The sequence below is a fragment of the Pisolithus orientalis genome (assembly GCF_024613125.1).
Source record: "Pisolithus orientalis strain OTSU chromosome Unknown F5J12scaffold_13, whole genome shotgun sequence".
Classification (NCBI taxonomy): domain Eukaryota; kingdom Fungi; phylum Basidiomycota; class Agaricomycetes; order Boletales; family Pisolithaceae; genus Pisolithus; species Pisolithus orientalis.
The window spans coordinates 219,148-236,939 of record NW_026260794.1 but is presented as its reverse complement, the minus strand read 5'-3'; the positions used below and the strand labels follow the sequence as shown (position 1 = coordinate 236,939).

The 17,792-nt window shown below is 45.9% G+C and overlaps 6 protein-coding genes across 6 annotated transcripts; 2 read left to right on the top strand and 4 right to left on the bottom strand.

The window, feature by feature from the left end:
* Positions 1–6,369: 6,369 nt before the first annotated feature.
* On the bottom strand, positions 6,370–8,974 carry F5J12DRAFT_905481 (uncharacterized protein; the record flags this gene model as incomplete). Its single annotated transcript, XM_051748664.1, has 11 exons — positions 6,370–6,406; positions 6,590–6,729; positions 6,753–6,991; positions 7,088–7,244; positions 7,332–7,467; positions 7,501–7,609; positions 7,679–7,751; positions 7,811–8,016; positions 8,068–8,101; positions 8,162–8,400; positions 8,965–8,974. The coding sequence occupies 11 exons, from the start codon at positions 8,972–8,974 to the stop codon at positions 6,370–6,372; spliced, it is 1,380 nt and encodes a 459-aa protein (XP_051600156.1).
* Positions 8,975–9,985: 1,011 nt separating this feature from the next.
* F5J12DRAFT_828964 (uncharacterized protein) lies at positions 9,986–11,129 on the bottom strand. The gene is made up of 8 exons (XM_051745647.1): positions 10,958–11,129; positions 10,869–10,902; positions 10,820–10,847; positions 10,567–10,770; positions 10,434–10,512; positions 10,379–10,411; positions 10,234–10,312; positions 9,986–10,066 (listed from the first exon to the last, which is right to left on the bottom strand). Exons 1-8 carry the CDS (start codon positions 11,020–11,022, stop codon positions 9,992–9,994), a joined length of 597 nt encoding a protein of 198 aa, XP_051600155.1. The 5' UTR covers positions 11,023–11,129; the 3' UTR covers positions 9,986–9,991.
* A 1,966-nt stretch (positions 11,130–13,095) lies between these two features.
* On the top strand, positions 13,096–13,893 carry F5J12DRAFT_80538 (uncharacterized protein). Its single transcript, XM_051744540.1, has 2 exons — positions 13,096–13,676; positions 13,731–13,893. The coding sequence occupies exons 1-2, from the start codon at positions 13,325–13,327 to the stop codon at positions 13,757–13,759; spliced, it is 381 nt and encodes a 126-aa protein (XP_051600154.1). The 5' UTR covers positions 13,096–13,324; the 3' UTR covers positions 13,760–13,893.
* A 94-nt stretch (positions 13,894–13,987) lies between these two features.
* On the bottom strand, positions 13,988–14,864 carry F5J12DRAFT_828957 (uncharacterized protein). Its single transcript, XM_051745646.1, has 2 exons — positions 14,692–14,864; positions 13,988–14,622 (listed from the first exon to the last, which is right to left on the bottom strand). The coding sequence occupies exon 2, from the start codon at positions 14,540–14,542 to the stop codon at positions 14,087–14,089; it is 456 nt and encodes a 151-aa protein (XP_051600153.1). The 5' UTR covers positions 14,543–14,622; positions 14,692–14,864; the 3' UTR covers positions 13,988–14,086.
* Positions 14,865–15,247: 383 nt separating this feature from the next.
* On the bottom strand, positions 15,248–16,440 carry F5J12DRAFT_828949 (uncharacterized protein). Its single transcript, XM_051745645.1, has 7 exons — positions 16,253–16,440; positions 16,021–16,190; positions 15,568–15,965; positions 15,400–15,492; positions 15,378–15,379; positions 15,324–15,344; positions 15,248–15,269 (listed from the first exon to the last, which is right to left on the bottom strand). The coding sequence occupies exons 1-7, from the start codon at positions 16,328–16,330 to the stop codon at positions 15,252–15,254; spliced, it is 780 nt and encodes a 259-aa protein (XP_051600152.1). The 5' UTR covers positions 16,331–16,440; the 3' UTR covers positions 15,248–15,251.
* Positions 16,441–16,474: 34 nt separating this feature from the next.
* Positions 16,475–17,529, top strand: F5J12DRAFT_80619 (uncharacterized protein). The gene is made up of 3 exons (XM_051744595.1): positions 16,475–17,091; positions 17,149–17,163; positions 17,226–17,529. Exons 1-3 carry the CDS (start codon positions 16,734–16,736, stop codon positions 17,444–17,446), a joined length of 594 nt encoding a protein of 197 aa, XP_051600151.1. The 5' UTR covers positions 16,475–16,733; the 3' UTR covers positions 17,447–17,529.
* Positions 17,530–17,792: the final 263 nt, after the last annotated feature.

The following is a 17,792-nucleotide window of genomic DNA, read 5'->3' as shown; positions in this document are numbered from 1 at the left end:
TCAGGTGTAACTGGGAACCTGATCAGTGGGGACCCTCCTGATGCTGCAGATGACAAGACCAGGGAAATGTGCATCAACATCAACAATGACCACTATTGACACTGTAAACTCCTCATTCTTATCCTCATCCACCATCACCTCCAACTCTTATCTCTGTTACTCATGTTGGCAGATGCTCTACAGGCTGTCATGCATCAGTAAATCACTTTTGCTGGCCAGAGCTGTCCAGAGCTGTCCAGCACTGGACAGATTCCCTAGGACTGCCAGCACACAAAGTGGTTTACTGATGTGGAAGCAACATGGCATGCTGACCCAGTCCCATACCACACATCAATCCTGACTGGGAGTGGGTGGGTAGCTGAGTTGTTGAATGGCCATCCTGAGTGAATTTGTACAGAACTCACAGTTCACAAGCATGTATTTGAAATCTTATTGTGGGAGCTCCAACAGCATGGTCTCAGTGTCACACACCAAAGGTGTTTGGTGAGGTGGACATGGATACAGCTGATGAATGGAGACAAAGACCATAGCCCTCATGTGAAGAAGGACAGCCAGAAATGTTGGCAGTCATCCCTCACACAAGAACAAGTTGTCAATGCCAAAGAAAAAGAAAGGGAGCAAGTTAGGCACCAGTTAAAATTCTTAAGTGCCTGTGTATGGCATTCCAGTTTTCAACATATCTCTGCCATTTCTGCAGATACTGAAACCATTCCCACACTTGCTTGTAGTGCTCAGCCATGTGATCCTACCTTCCAAAATTGGAAAAGATTTGCACACTCCACATGTTTCTACAGCACTCCCTCCAAAAGACACTCATGTTGCTAATTCCTCTGATATGGCCACCTCCACATCAATCATTTCACTTGTCCCCTTTGCTAGGGACCATGGCTACATATATCTACCAGGAGTTCTTACCAGCTTCCATCCTGAAGCATCCTGGTACATCCCACCCTTGTCCACCCCCTCTCAGCCCATCCAGCTTGGACAGTGTGTTCTTTTTGTCAGTATGACCTCTAGGAGGACATTCTTTGGTTGCCTCAGGTCTGTCACTTGCTTAGAAAGGTCTTATGTGGTCATTTCAGTCTCTCCAGTCCAAGAAGCATATGGATCCTTCCTCCCTGCTCCCTGCAATGTCTTCACACCAGTCTCATCCATCATTCTTCCAAAATTGCAACAGCTACAGTATAATCTACTGTTCTCCACTCTCCCTGATCACATCCATGACAAGTATGATGCCCATCTTGCCTCCTTATTGCAAGATACAGCAGAAGATGCTCCCCCTTCATCCTCTCTTCCAACAGAGCCTCATTCATGAAGTTTTTATTTGCTTCACTGAGAGGATGGTTTGGGGGGGAAAGTTGCAATCCCTTATGCTCCTGTCACCCCACAGACCCCCAAAGCTTGACCCCTGTTGACATCTGACTCACACTGTCTGCTTTTGGACATACTATATTGGCATCAGATCAGCACTGCCTCTCTGTCATCCCACCTTGGCCTAGAAGTGATCTCTTCAAGATGTGACATGCACAGCCTCCCCTAATGTGATTCCAGTGTGCTTTCCCAGTTCCTGACATTACTTGACTCATACTTTGACCTTCTGACTGTCCTTGACTCACCTATTGCCAATACTTGCCAATCTTTTGACTTTGCTTACTGATTCTTCACTTTTTGGCTTACTTATCCTTACCAATGCTCACCAATGCTTTCTAAGACAATTATCCATCACTTACATTCCTTACTCATCAGTTACCAATCACTTACCAAGTGTTTGCACCTTGTTTTCCATAGGCAATGCCCCTGTACTGTATATAAATCACTGTACTTAGATAGCTGAAAAAGGAAGAAGATGTCAGAGTGCCCCTCTTGCTCACATTTTTCATCATCACTCAGTAATTCATTCATCAGCCTTGATAGTTGAGACTTTATTAAGGGTCTAACTATTGTCTGCTTTGCTCATAATCATCTATCATCAATCAACTTTGCTCCAAGTCCTCCCTGAGCTCAGTGCAGCTTAGGACATCAAATTAAGTCATCATCCATCCTTCTGTAGGCTGACAGCAGTCTACCCCATTGCATTCTCTTGCATTCTTGCTCCCTCTTTGTCAGGACCACCCCCAACCCTCAGCACTCATCTTTGAGTGTTGCAGCTTGCAAAAAACCACCCAAATCAAAGGTTCTACCATCTAGGTACTGCATAAGCACACCACCACTCACTCTTTTTGTCTTTTGTGTTGGTTTTGGTTGGTTTTCACCACTAAACCACACTTTGACTCACATCAGTCCTTCCAAACATGTTATGCTTGAAGAGCAACTCACAGTCTTTCTGTATACCTCTGTTACCAGTTTGTCCATCAGACATGTAGGTGAACATTTTCAAAGGTCAAACAGCACAATCTTGAAGTAAGTCTTCAACTGCACCATTTTCAGTGGACTAATCATCATTCTAGGTACTTCAAAAAAATTCTGTTCATGTTCACATCTTGTGATATATACAGTGGCTCAAAAAACTGTCTGCATGTTTGTATGTTTTACATTAGTTATGACTAAATGCAATAACCCCTAACCCTAGCCCTAAACCATGAGTGTATGAAGTAAGGTACTTACTCTTGGCATTCTATTGGTCCATGAATCAAGTGATTTGGATAGGAATTGATAGAATAGCAGCCATTTGAAAATGACATGTCATGCAGACAGTTTTTTGACTTAAAATTTTGATTACATAGTTTTGAGTTTAACAAAGTTTAAAATGCTGTGAGGTGCTTACTAATGCTTGCATGGTATATCACATGGTCTATTTGATGATTTGTCATCATACAAACAATGCCAAACAATGAATTAGGACCATCAAGGCTCCTTCTTCTACCCCAACTCATGAAACCATCCTCCTGGTCCATCTGGGCCATTTTCTCAGAGTAATCCCCATAAATATTGGTGCCCACTACAGTAATGTCATCAGGGTATATGTCCAACACAATCAAACCCTTAAAAAATCTGCTTTCAGTCATCCCTGTGCTGTTTCCCCCACCCATACCTGACATGTTCTGCAACTAATCAGTACTGAGAATGCTGGAAATGCCATGGAGGTCAATCCAACACATCAGGAAATGATGAACAAACAAAACACCTTTTAACCAGTGCATTCTCACCACAGTGCAACTAGTTTCAATGCTGGGGTGAGACAAAACATTCCTGTGCACTTCAGGTGGCATGGGAAGCATGGCTAGACTGTGCTCTCAGCTGACTGTGGATGACTGAGAATGGGTGATTTAGTTATGTAAGACCATAGGTAATACTCAGGGCTAGATGGAGTGATGGAATCTCCCTCCTAATAGTTCAGTGGACTATCTGCCCCAGGGCACCTGGACTGTAATGAAGAGTTTTAGTCCACCCTAGCTCTCAACCCAGCACCCCTGAGGTGGAAACCCACCAGATAAGAGGTGATTGGATTGTTGGTCATGTTTTACAGTGCCAGATTAACCATCATGGCTTTTTCAGCATTTTCAGTACTGATTAATTGTGTCATGACCATGGTCCTCACTCACTCTGCACCCCTTTCTGCCAGTCATTCACTCACTCCACACCAACTCTGCCTGTCCCCTGACATTTATGAGTTGTCTCTGCTCCAACTGCTGTCATACTTGTATTGCTCTCCTACTGGACTGTGTGGGCCATTCTCTGAGGAGTCATGTGACTACCCTTTGGACTTCTCCCTGACAGTGCATGATCAGGTACTCTGCAGCATGCACACTGCATAATCCAGCACCTGGACTGTTTCCTCTTTGGGATGTTCTATGTTACCCATTCATGTGTCCATTGACCCTTCATTTGTCATCTAGGAGGTTTTACTTGAAATTTTATGAGTCTCCATATGTCAGTTCCAATTCTGATTACTGTACCTCTGTAGTAGTGTAAAAGCATGTATCATACTCTGCTGTTCTTCAGTACAAATATTGACTTAGTTCCTACTCCCTCTGTCTTTGTCTTCTGCCTGTTGGAGTTACCTCTGACTGTCTGTCTGTACCCTCCCTCTGGGATATGGGGGCTGCCCAACACGCTCACTTCATTCTGCCTTTATCTCAGCAGACTTCATTCCTGCCAACACTCTGCTAGTCAGAGTTCCATTCTTTCTGTCAGACTTGCTTCCAAACCTCTCCCCAGACCTTGTCTAGCATTGGAGTTGGTTGGAGTAGGCCTGGGCTTGACAAATTGCAGAACATGTCAGGTATGGGTGGGGGAAACAGCACAGGGATGACTGAAAGCAGATTTTTTAAGGGTTTGATTGTGTTGGACATATACCCTGATGACATTACTGTAGTGAGCACCAATATTTATGGGGATTACTCTGAGAAAATGGCCCAGATGGACCAGGAGGATGGTTTCATGAGTTGGGGTAGAAGAGGGAGCCTTGATAGTCCTAATTCATTGTTTGGCATTGTATTGTTTGTATGATGACAAATCATCAAATAGACCATGTGATATACCATGCAAGCATTAGTAAGCACCTCACAGTATTTTAAACTTTGTTAAACTCAAAACTATGTAATCAAAACTTTAAGTCAAAAAACTGTCTGCATGACATGTCATTTTCAAATGGCTGCTATTCTATCAATTCCTATCCAAATCACTTGATTCATGGACCAATAGAATGCCAAGAGTAAGTACCTTATTTCATGCACTCATGGTTTAGGGCTAGGGTTAGGGGTTATTGCATTTAGTCATAACTAATGTAAAACATACAAACATGCAGACAGTTTTTTGAGCCACTGTAGCTGATATCACACAGCCACAAAGTACATACACAGTCATTGATCATCTCAGCCATTCATCTGGATTTGCATGTTCCCTGAAGTCAGGGGCTGATATTGGTGTTGCAAATGAGAATTCATGGGACAGTTACATGAAGGTATGATTCAATCCAATCAGATTGAATGCCCTGTACTAATGGTGATGTTGGCAGGTCCACAAGGATGCAGTCCCTTATAAAAACAAGGGATGGTTATTCTATGCCAACAACTTCTATGCTCCACCATCATGGCCATCTGTTAATCGACCCTTGTTCCACTCATAGGCAGCTGGAAATCCCTTCCCCCCTACACTAACAACTTCCCATCACCCAGCACCATCTACTGTCACTTCAGTTCATAGCAGATCTACTTTTAACTGGCACTCAGACCAGTCTGCTGCCCCCCCCAGCACACCATCAAACTTCACCCCTCCAACTGCCCTGTCATTGTTCAATGGCTTGTCTGTCAGCTCCATCAAGCCATCCTCCAGTATTTTGGCTTGTATGGAGTGCTCCAGAAAGCAGAAGGCAGATGACAATGACAATCAATCCACCATATCAGGTGCTCTTTCAAGCACTGTGGCTTCAACCACCTCATTGGGATGAAAGTGATGCACAGGGAACATGATACTTGAATGAGTGGAAGAGGAAGTTGGAGGTATCCATGGTATAGTCCACATGCATATGAATGCCTTCACTCATGCAATCACATCCCTTGTGGAGTCACCTGCAACCATTCAACCTGCAGCCAATCCCAAGCCCAATTTCTGCCAAGACCCAGTCCATCTGTTGGTGACTGAGGCAACACAGAAGCTGTTTCTGTTGGACATGGATAAGTTCCTGCCAACTGACATTGTTAGGATTGCAAATCACTTCAAGGAAAATGTTTCCCATGCCAGTCTGTACTTATCATTCACTAGTGATCCTGACCATATGGCTGCAGTTCAGCATGCATGGCTTGAGGCAAAGCTCAATGAGATTGGGAGATGTATGCAATAATTGTTGTACTTGCAGCTTGTATTGTTGATTTTCTACCTTTACATTTGTTACAATATCATCGGCATTTCCATTCTTCTCAAAGTCTGCTTCTGGAGATTGGAACTCAACAACTGCAATTGGATGGCACATTGAAGAATTTTTATTTTTGAGAGATGGGGGAGGCTGTAGAATTCTGAGGGGCAAGTATGGCCAGAGGGGCTCCCATAGCTTGAGCGAATGATTGGGGGTGACATCTGGGTCTTCTAGGGCAGTCTTAAGCTCAACTTTGAACCTCTTCTCATCTTGAGGTGACTCATCTATTGTTTTTTAAAAAGAAACTAAGTACATCAAGTACTAGGTAGGGCTGACTAAGCAACCCAAAAGTGAAAATCTAAGTACCACTAACAGAAAAATACCAAAAATGAAAACTAAATAAAATGAACAAAATAGAACAATTGCTCTAGTAGGGAAATTACATTCCCTACAATGTGTAGCATAGGGTAGAGGGAATGCAGCATAGCATAGAGGGAAACAATAGTAGATAAATGCTAACCCACAGTGAGCTCTCCCATGGTCAATGGAGAGTCAGCTGTGAGAAGGGAACTTTGTCACTCTGTAGTAGGTATTGTCTGGTAGTTCTGCAATCTACATGAGTACATTGCAAGCATGAACATAAATCATTTTACCTACAACCTGCCAAGCAGATGTGCCAAATACACTGACCCCAGTTGGAGCATGCACCCTTGATGCTCACCCCACTCAGAATCAGAGTCACTGCTGCCAAAAGATCCATCTTCCAGCAAGTCTGTGGATGAGGACTTCCTGAACTGCCTCCAAGCAAGGTAGGTGGACTTGTAATGGATAGCTTCTTGCTGCTGAAGCCACAATGCCATCTGCTCCAAATAGTCATGCTTGTTACTTGCCTGATAAGCATCTTTAGTGTAGTCTATGTTCAAATGTTCCAGGTACTCAGTATTGTAGCCATCTGCACTGCCAAGTTGTTGAAATCCTCTTGCACTTTGAGTTTGATGAGAACATGCTTGTGGTTGTGGAATGAGTCAAGGCTGTCTTGCATAGTCTTTAGTGTCTTCCCTGTGTGCTGCTGTAACTGTGCATAATAAAAGAAGTCCAGCAATGAGACAACAAGGACATGCTCATCAACAGCACCAGAAAGTAGACCAATGAATACCCCCTGCATCTCTTTGTGCTCTCTGCTGGTCCACTGTGAGACTGTTGATATTCCTTTTGCAAAGTGACAAAGAGCAGGGTATCAAGTAACAGCTCAGAAGCATGCATCAGTCTCTTTCTCCCCAATAATTTTGATACACCACTGGAGTAGATGGTCATGGAAGACACCCTTGAGAAGTTGGTGGAGGATGTTGGGAGTGATGCAGGTGAAGATGTTGGTGAAGGGTAGGTCTTTCCAAAAAGGTTCAAACACAGCATGAAAACCTTCATCATCAAACCTCCTAGAATGCCCATTCTTCCACTTTCACTGCAACATTTTCAGTGTGTCAGCCATGCTGCAGCATGCCCATTCCCTGTGGTCTCCTCATTTATTTGATTGAACCAGACAGAGCAGACATTGACTCTCTTTGCTACAAGCCACCAAACATTGTTCAGGGAAGTCTGCAACATAGGCAGTAAGTATTGGATGGACTTGATGCAGACAACCATCAGTGCAGATCATGACCTCACCATTACAACTGGCATCACCTAGAGGTCAAAGGAGCAGTGACATGGCATGATGGAAGAGGCAATATCCTACCAGTGATTGGGTCTTTTTCTCAAAGCACTTGAGTTTGGAGATGGGTAAGTAGCCTATCAATGTCATCACATGTGTGGAAACTTGTCATCTGATATCCTTTGATATGCTTCCTATTATCAGGTACATGGGCCATGCTTTCTTATCCCCACTGAACATCAACAGGGAGGTCTTGTCTGACAACAAGATGACAGGTGTGACTGTAGCACTGGCAAGCAATTTTCCCTGTATAATGGAAGTCTTGTTAGGCTCACTCAGCCCAAGCTTCAGAGGTAAGCACTCACCTGCACATCCCACCACCAATCAGCTGTCCACATTTCATCATAGATACAATTTGTGCCATTGGAATCCATGTATGCATGCTCAGGGATGTATGCCATAGCATCCTGGAAGGCCAGGTTACTGATGAGTTCCATAACACACTTGACTGGATCTCTATGCCACAGCTCAACCTGTTCCCATCTCCAGCTTCCATCTTCAGTCACAGTGTCTCCCACCACATTGCCAGTTCAAAGTAAGTCCACATATTTGAGGAAGGCACATGCACTGCTGAAATTGACTCCACTTTCATGAACCTGGTGTCAAGCAGTGGTAATGTCATTATCTTCCAGAGCAGTGAGTGTGCCAATACATACAAGTGAGAGTTTTAAAAACTCATTGATCCTTGTCTGACCCATGTTTTTCATCAGAAAGCAGGCCAAGTCCCACTTGTTCTTGTTCTGAAAAGGAGCCCACTGATTGTTGTTGTTTTTTTGTTCAGTTCTCTCCATTTCCTTGAATGCTGTTGCATGTGAGCCCAAGATTTGAGCAGCAGATCCTGTGTACTGCTCAATGAAGCATCTGTCACTGGCCAGTGAAGATCCATCCTTGACATCTTCAACTGAGGTGTGTCTAGGCAGAGGATTGAGACATTCAGGACTAGATGGGTCTGAAAGGTCTGACTTTGTCTGGACTGATGGTCCAGCCCTTTGCCTCAGGGCTACCTTGTGTCTACCTTCTAGTACATTCTGCTCCACTGTGATGTCACTACTGATGTCATAAATACCTACTCCTTATGCATGCCCCACCTGCATCTCATGTACAGTAGTATAATTATTGCCACTCAATCCCCAGACTAGCCCCCAAGCTAGTTCATTTCAGTCTTTGAACTCTAAAGCTCCTGCTTCTAAGTCATCATCCCTCCCCTCTTCTCTGTTCTCTCTTTTTTTTTGGTTTTTGGGTGCAGACCTACAACAACCAGTTGTTAGAGTTCACCATATCTTCTTCCAACTTGCACTTTGCCTCCTGCTTGACCTTCCACTCCTCCTCATGTTACTTCCTCTCCACCTCCCACTACTCCTTTTCACTCTTCTTCACATCCTGTCACACCACAAAGAAGCACAACAAAAGTGGGGCTAGTCAACAGACATCCAACCAAGCCTGCCATCAAATAACTCACAAGCTGTCATGGCACAAGCAAGCACAGTGCAGGTGGTGGAAGTCAGCAAATATCCAACCAAACCTTGCATCAAATCACTCACAATCTGCCATTGCACATACACACACAGTGCAAGTGGGGCCAGCCAGCAAACATGCAACCAAATCTGCTGTCAAATCACTCACACCCTGCCATGGCACAAACAAGCACAGTGCAAGTGGAGCAAGTCAGCAGACATCCAACCAAACCTGTTATGAAATCACTCACATGCTGTTATGGCATAAACAAGCACAGTGCAAGTGAGGCAAGTCAGCAGACATCCAATTGAAACTGCCATCAAACCACTCACCCCCTGTCATGGCACAAACAAGCACAGTGCAAGTGGGTCTAGTCAGCAGAAATCCAACCAAACTTGCCATCAAACCACTCACAGCCTGTCAGCATACATCCCACCAATCCTGCCATCAAATCACTCACAGGCTGTCATGGCACAAACAAGCACAGTGCAAGTGGCACCAGTTAGCAGACATCCAACTAAATTTGCTGTCAAATTACTCACAAACTGTCATGTCCTCAACCAGCCCAGTGCATGTAGGGGAAGTCAGCAGATATCCAACCAACCCTGCCATCAAATCACTCACAGCCTGTCATGACACCAACCAACACAGTGCAAGTGAGGCCAGTCAGCAGACATCCAACCAAAACATGCCATCAAATCACTCACATTCTGTCATAATTTATGCACATGCAATGAAAATGTGGCCAATGAGTGGATATCCAGTCAAACCTGCCATGAAAAACCTCACAGCCTGCCATGCCACAATGATGCATACCATAAATGCAATCTATCAGTGAGCATCCTGCTAAACCTGCCATGCTATCACTTACAAACTGTCATACCATGCCCCAATATAATTCAAGTGACACCAGTCAGTAGACATCCACCTTCATCTGCCATGAAGTCACTGACACTCTATATCACATGATATGCACAGTGCATGTTAGTTCACACTGCAGATAACCATACTATGGAATCCCATACTTCCTGTTATGCCACCAACAAGTGGAGTCCAAATGATGTCAGCCAACCTCCAGCCAACCCTTCTATGAAATCACTCACAACCTGTTAGGTCAGAAAAATGCAAAGCATGTGCATCACCAGTCAGTAGACAATATAGCTACCCCAGTCATGCTGTTACTCACAGACTTGTGTGCCAAAGATATGTGCAGAAAATGTCAGGACATGTATTGAATTCAGCTACTACTGTGGCACCACAATCAGATACTCACATCATGCTTGGGAAACCAACTGAGCAAAGAACTTTCCAAAAATTCTTGGTCATATCTTTCCCCTCCCTCAGTTATATCACTGATCATTCTCCCTACCACCCTCCCAAATATCAGAATCTGTGATGAATTCACACTGCTGGCTCACTAGTATATAGCATATTCAATACTCAATCCAATGCTTGACTGCTGTGTTAAGTAACCTCTGCAGGCCTTCCTCATTCAAAGCACTTGCTGTGCACTGGATCAAAGTAGTGCAATCTGCACTCTCATCATGCATCTCTGTCAAGAACTCTTACATCAAGCATAACCATCTATCACAAATGCAGTACTTACTTGCCAGTGGGAGATACATCTCAGGTGGGTATTTGCACTGGTCCAGTATCTGTTTGATGTGTGTCTGCCACTTTTCTAATAACAGAATTTCCCTTTCTGTGGCCCTTTCCTCTGCTTCCTCCATTTCCAACCCTTCATCCAGGAGTTCCTCAATGGCAGCAAAATTCAATGCATCCACCTTTGTTAGCAATACTATCACTGGGACTATGCAGATACTTGTCAATGACAGCCACATTTCCAGAAGTGAACATACCATGTCCTGTGTCACACTCATTAAAAAACTACTGTTCAGCTGCAGTGACTGTCCTATGGTAGTCAGTCATGGGGATACAATACCTATGTATACCTGATGGTCAGCTGAGTCAGCAACCATCCCCAAGGAAATTCTCACCAAATTGCATGAATACACTTCTTCAGTGTCCTTGCAGCTGCATGGTCAATAATAAACTTCTTCATCTCCTCAAACTGTTGGGCAGATCCTGCCTCAAACCTAAAGAGTCATGGAATACAAAGCCTGGGTTGCTCTTGAACACTAGCTCATCCTCAATGTTATGGTAGCCATGCTAGAGGTAATCAGCTGCAACTTCATTTACTGTAATCCAAGATAGTGTCTTACCCCTAGAGTGCCTTGCACAACAACATTGTCAATCTGCAAGTTGTTAGATGAGTGTCAACAACTCCACATCAGCATACCCTGTTTCCCTTTCCATCAAAGACATGAGGTTTGTCTACAGTGTTGCAGACCCTCTGAAGGATGGTTGTTTTGCCAGCATTTCCTCTTCCAATGACCAAAACTCAAAATTTTGCAATATTTTTCATGTACTCCTTGGCCTTTTGAGGATCCAAATGAAACATAGGTGAAGGAGTGGTTTCTATTCCACAGTATCAAGCACATCCACATCCACCAAATAACAGCAGTCATACTTATGATAGCATCCAGGTCAGCCATTTCACCCATGAGATTGCTGGCTCCCACATTTGAATCTTAGGACCAATTGTAGCACATGGTGATAAGCAACAAAAAAAGCAGTACCTGCACTCACTGTGGCTTCAGAGGCAGAACCCCTGGTAATGGCAGCCCAGACAAGGCTAGCCATATCACCAGTTGGATTACTGGCTTCTGTACCTATGTTTTAGCAATTAGTTGACTGATGATGACAAGTGAAGATGATGATACCCCCAGCTGTGGTTTCAGTGGTAATTGGATCACCATGAGTCTTGTGAGAATGATGAGAGTAAGTGGCACTGGCAAATGGCAAGGAAGCCAGAAGCTTCTTGATGCACCCAGGAGCCATGTGGATTTGAGGAGTACAAGTCTTTGATATGTTATGAGTGAATAAGGCCTGAAATGGTCCAGTGTCAAGCATTGTGCCCATGAGGTTCAAGTTGTTCAACAATACTATCAGGGGCACTTGTCTGTTTCAAAATTCCCACCTACATGAGAAGGCATATCCTCTCACATGACACTGCACTTCAATAGCCTGAGAGAATCTGTAGCAGATGTAAGGGTATCAATACCATGGCCAACTAAGAATAGGGCTACCAGTATTTAGTCCAACTTAAGCAGCATCAGTAGACCACTTTGTGAGGTGGTAGTCCTAGGGAATCTGTCCAGTGCTGGACAGCTCTGGACAGCTCTGGCCAGCAAAAGTGATATACTGCCACTACCCTTGTCAATATCGAAGCTATCGCTGGCTAATGCATTGCTCCGCACTTATCTCACGCCCCTACTCATGGAAAAGGACAATGCGTTTGTTTTGGTGTGCACAGGAAAGACGGTCCGTATTCGCTATTCCACTATGTCCGGCCTCGGCCACCTTCATGGTTGGATAGCGAGGAGCTCGTCAAAAAGGAGCAGTAGTTTCAGTGAGATGACGCATGATATTTGACATGCGATACGAAAATAAGAGGGATCGACGTGAAAGGGTGCCTTTCTTACAGTCGGGAAGGAAGAGTTGTCCTTCACGTAGTGGTCGAGGGCTTCTGTTAGATGCTTTTGAGGCTGTTGGTGTATTGGTGAGCGCTGTCATTGAACTTGGTCTACTAAAGTCTAGCCTTCTATATTGCTTGATTGCCACACCAAACATTCGGATTGCTTTCAAAGCTTTTGCAAGGTTGTAGATACGAAATTCGGATTGAATACTCCAGCCTCTTGGGAGGTCTTCTTCTGAAAGCGTTGTCGAGGATGCTACCCGGCAGGACCCTGGTCAGTCCGCAGCGCGCGAGGCACCTTGGACGCCACTGATTTCAGTTCGCTCTACCTCAAAAGCAGCAGATAAAGTGGGTTTTCTCTACAAAATACACTGTAAACGCACCACGTCGTAGTAGGTAACTTACGGCGATAGGTGAGAGATGAGTCTCGTGGACGCAGTGTGACGATGTTCAATACCTATCCGAGCTGTCGCTGGTCAGAACTGCCGAGCAGAGAAGGTTCGGATAGGGTCATGAGCACGCACGGCCCGGCAACTGGCCAGTGATGCCTCGGCGTCAATGAACCGTCGCGCCAAAGGTATACGTGCGTATATACATTCGAAGATGAATGGTGTGGAAAGGTGCTGAAGCACGCTGAAAACCTCAATGCTATCATGGATAGCTGAAGAAGAGCATACACACGTACGAATACCTTGGTAGACCCCTTTCTGTACGATGTCGGCGACGTCGTTGACAATGCGGAATGCAGCCCTGAGTCGACGAAACGAAAGAGGACGCGACGTTTGCAGTCTGCACGCCACCACGACGACGACAAACGCGTACGTGGATGGCATTCCCCACTTACCTACCCCACATCCTCTATTCAACCGCCCTCACGTCTGTCTCCATCCACCTCCTCTGGAGACGAAAGGCTTTTGAGGACGATCGAGCCAGACACAATGCACAAATAACGATCCTAGAAGATCTCGCACGTCAACTACGTTCTGGCTCGTCCGACATCACGGATGAAGAGGTGGATAGACTGAGGAACTTGGTTCGGGTACATCAAGGTACGAGCGAAGCTGTAGGAGGCGTGCAAGAGAACAGAATGAGCTGGAGGGACGTGTTTTGGGGTAAAAAGGCACTGGCGGATGATCATAGCAAGGCGGACGAGTGGGAGCGGAAAGATTTGGAACAACGCAAGTCTTTTTGATTTCACTGTGTGCTGACGACAGATCTCACGACGAAAACAGTTCGTGAAGAGTTCACCAAGAGAACGTGAAACCTATGCATTCACCGCGACCAAAACGTTATCGTTAATATACATCTACAAGACGTCTCAATACAATTGGCCTTTTCATGCCGTTACAACTATGTGAACGGCCGACAACGATGCAGGAGCATGAATCAAAAGCGAAACATGAGGATGATGATATCAAAAAAAGTTCTCGAATGGGTTCAGCATACCCAGACACAAGACAGACGACGAAATTTTCGGCAGGGGGAGGATCACTTGAAGCTCTTCCCCTACCGTAGGTTTAGTTCGTTGCTCCGGTTTCACTTACATTAAGACCGCGTATGCTTGCCCCAGGGGACCTGATCAATGTGGTCAAATGCGAGCGTGCACAAAAGCAATGATCACACTCACCTTGTTGACGGCGGGTTGACGATCTACGAACACCCAATCCCCCGTTGATTTTTCCCTCGGACTATCCTTGGCCTGCCTGAATACTTGTTGTCCCTCACCACCGATATGGCCGATCTCAAACACGTCGCTGATAATCGTGGCGAGTTCGTCATCCTCCAGGACTGAACTCGTAGGCGAACGACAGCCATTCTCGGAAGCGCGAAGGAGTACGCGTTCGCGCGCGGCAGCGAGCCTAATGACGGTTTCCATCTGAAGCCGCTCAGCTTCAGCAGGGGATGGGAGTGTAGGACTTTTGCAAAGCTCGATGTAGGAGGGGATAAGGAACCTTCGGTCGATCCTGTGCTCCCCGTAAAGTGCAATCTTTTCTACGGCGCCCATCGTAAGGTGTTCTAGTTGGTGAATAGCTAGCTCTGTCATCGATTCGAATGTCCAACGTGATGCCAGGAGTAAGAATGACGAGCCAAGTTTCTCTCAGTTGGCCTCCGTATCGGTCGTGTCTGCAGATTTGTGTCAGACGTCAGTTACATCTTACTTATAAGTTGTCGCCTTATCGCTCTGGCACGCACGGGTTGTACCACACCCACAGGAACTTGGCAAAATTCTCGCCCTTGGCATCGTCAAGAATGTAGCGTTTCTTCATCCGCTCCATCGCACTCCTCGGATGTCAAAAATAAATGCCGAAAGAAGTCTGACTGTCCTTCGAACAATTAGTCCTCTATGAAAACAAAACAGGCGCCTTTGGGCTTGGTGTGCGAATGAACATCAGGACACTGCGCAGCGTGAAGTAGCCGTTGGGGATTCTTGCTACGAGTACGACGTTGCCGTCACGGACATAGTATCGGGAGTGTTCAGTTACGGGTTTCATGTCTTCTTGAGTCCAAGAAAACGCGAAGCTGATGTTTTCGTTGCGATCGCAGCATTATCATTACAAATATACATACAACTCTCAATATACATCGGACCTTTGCATGCCGTTACAACTGGGAGAAAAATGGTCACACCAATGTGGCCAGATACAGCAGTATGAGACAACAAGAAAACATGAAGATGATATCAAAATTGTCCTCGAACAAGATCAGCAGACGTTGACGTAGGACAGACGACGAAACCTTCGGCAGGGGGAGGATCACTTGAAGCTCTTCCCCTACCGCAGGTTTAGTTCGTTGCTTTCAGTTTCACTTACATTAAGATGACGCACCTTGCCCTTGTCCTGTGGGACCTGGCCAAAGTGTGGTCAGATATGGACGTATACTAAACAATATTGACACTCACTCCCTTGTTTGTGGCGGGTGTGGGCGTCTTGATCGTTGGACAATTGGATCCGGAGTGGGAGCTCGTACCATTGGTCCCGTTGGTCCCGGGGTGATCTACGAAAAGCCAATCCCCCGTTGAGTTTTCCCTCGGACTATCCTCGGCAGGCCGAAATTCCTGTTGTTCCTCACCGGTGGTACCACCCATCTCAAAGACGTCATCGATAATTGTGACAAGTTCTTCGTCCCTGAGAAGCGCGCTGGTGGGAGAAAGACAGCCGTCTTCGGCAGCACGAAGGAGGGCGCGTTCGCGCGCGGCAGCAATCCTGAGAACGGTTTCCATCTGAAGCTGCTCGGCTTCAGCAGGGGAGGGGAGCGTCGGACTCTTGCAGAGTTCGACATAGGAAGGAATAAGTAGCCGTTTGTTGATTTTATGCTGCTTGTAGAGAGCTATCCTCTCTACGGGACTCATTGAAAAGCGTTCTAACTGGTGAATGGCAAGTTCCCTCATTGATTCGAAACTCCAACGCGCGGCAAGAGTAAGAATGACAAGCCAAGTGTCCTTCGGCTGTCCTCCATAGCGATAACGTCTATGGGTTCGTGTCAGATGAAGTCATATAACAAAGTTGTTGCCTCGTCACTCACGAGTTATACCAAACCCACAAGAACTTGGCAAAATCCTCGCTCTTGACATCAAGAGCAAACGGCTTGTCGTCGGTTCCATCGGACTCCTCGGATGCAGTAAAGTAGTTGCAGAAGAATTCTGACTCCCGTTCAAAGAAATATCGATGCACCCGGAAAAGCTGCTTCTCCACCTGACATGTGCAAGAACATCAAGACATCCATGAGGTGGAACACATCAATGGAGGACCCTTACCACGAAGGCAACATTGCCATCACGGAGATAGTATTGCGGGTGTTTAGTTATAGGTTTCATATCGTTTTCTATAGTCATGAAGTCGGTCTACTGGCAGAAGTGAAGAATGGATGGCGGGAGTCGTTATCTGCGGGGGCTGACTGGAGGGTGTTTATCTACATAATGGACGAGCGTCAAATGGGTGATAGGGGGTCCAGACTCACCTCGTGCCAGTCAGCGCAGCAGTGATCATCGCCCGTCGTATTATAGAAATCACGCTCAGCCGAAATCAGACACGCACACCAGTGCACCCGATCCGTGATCTCCGTTGCCTTCATCAGGCAACAAGCACTCAGTGCTCAGCGGTGGCGAGTCAATGAATGCCACATTGTTCCGTGGAAAAGGTTCCTTTGAAACCTTCTATCAGAAGGGGAAAACAAAAGAACTTCCGCAACAAATCAGCTTATCGATGTGGCAATTTGGCCTTGCCTCGCGTTGATTCATGACTACGGACGAAGTTTCGAAGCATAAGCGTCCGGACGTAAACTTCTGTGCTCCTCGTCATGGCAGTACATATCAGTGCAGAGCTTTGCATCAGGAGAGTGGGGCCGGTTCAGCTTCTGTGAGTTCATGGGCGGACACGCGTTCGAAGGTTTATGAGTATATTTGTACTTCTATTATGCTTCTTTTCGAAATGGGCGGGTGTTCCTGCATCCTGGTCCATGCGCCTGTACACACTTACGCCATTCCCGAGTTCTTTCCTAGGTGTCCTGACTCATGCACGCGGCAACGTGACGAATCGTCTTCCGCCCTTTCCCGTTATTTGATAGTCGCTCGATCGGGACATTTCGTGGCAAATTGTAACGCTTCCCGTCGCTCTTCCGCCGCTGAAGCAGTACTGACCCATCGAGATGTAGTGAGGAAGTTTCGAAGTAAGCTATATGTATCCCTCGGAGCCGATTGTAATGTCTTCTGAACACCTCAAAACTACAAGATATTTCCCTGACCAGGCAACCGAGCGTAAAGCCCATCTGCATCAGTTTCCCTGGACCGCTCCACCTTGCCCACCCTTGTCACGGCACTGCCCCCTTCTATATCCTTTGTAACACCTGCATGGGTGTTCTCTTGTCCTGCATCTCCAGACTCGTGCTGATTGTTACTAAATTATCAGCGTCGGCTGATCGTAGAAATCACCCACAGCGACGCCTTCCATGACCAGCCGGCTTGCGCTCTGTAAATCGCCCAATGGAATCTAACTGCATCAGTTTCCCTGGGCCGCTCCACCTTGCCCACCCCCTCTTCTATACCCTTTGTAACACCCGCACACGTGTTCTTCTGTCCCGGTATACACATTGCATTTCCATACTCATGCTGATTGTTGCTAAAATACCATAGTCGGCTGATCGTAGAACTCATCCACAGCGACGCCTTCCATGACTAGCTGGCTTGCGCTCTGTAAATTGCCCCACGGAATGCCACGAGACGGAACTTCTTTCGACGTCGATGACTCGTTTGTGATATTTATTTTCGGGTTCGGTTCTACGAGTACAGCTTCATGCAT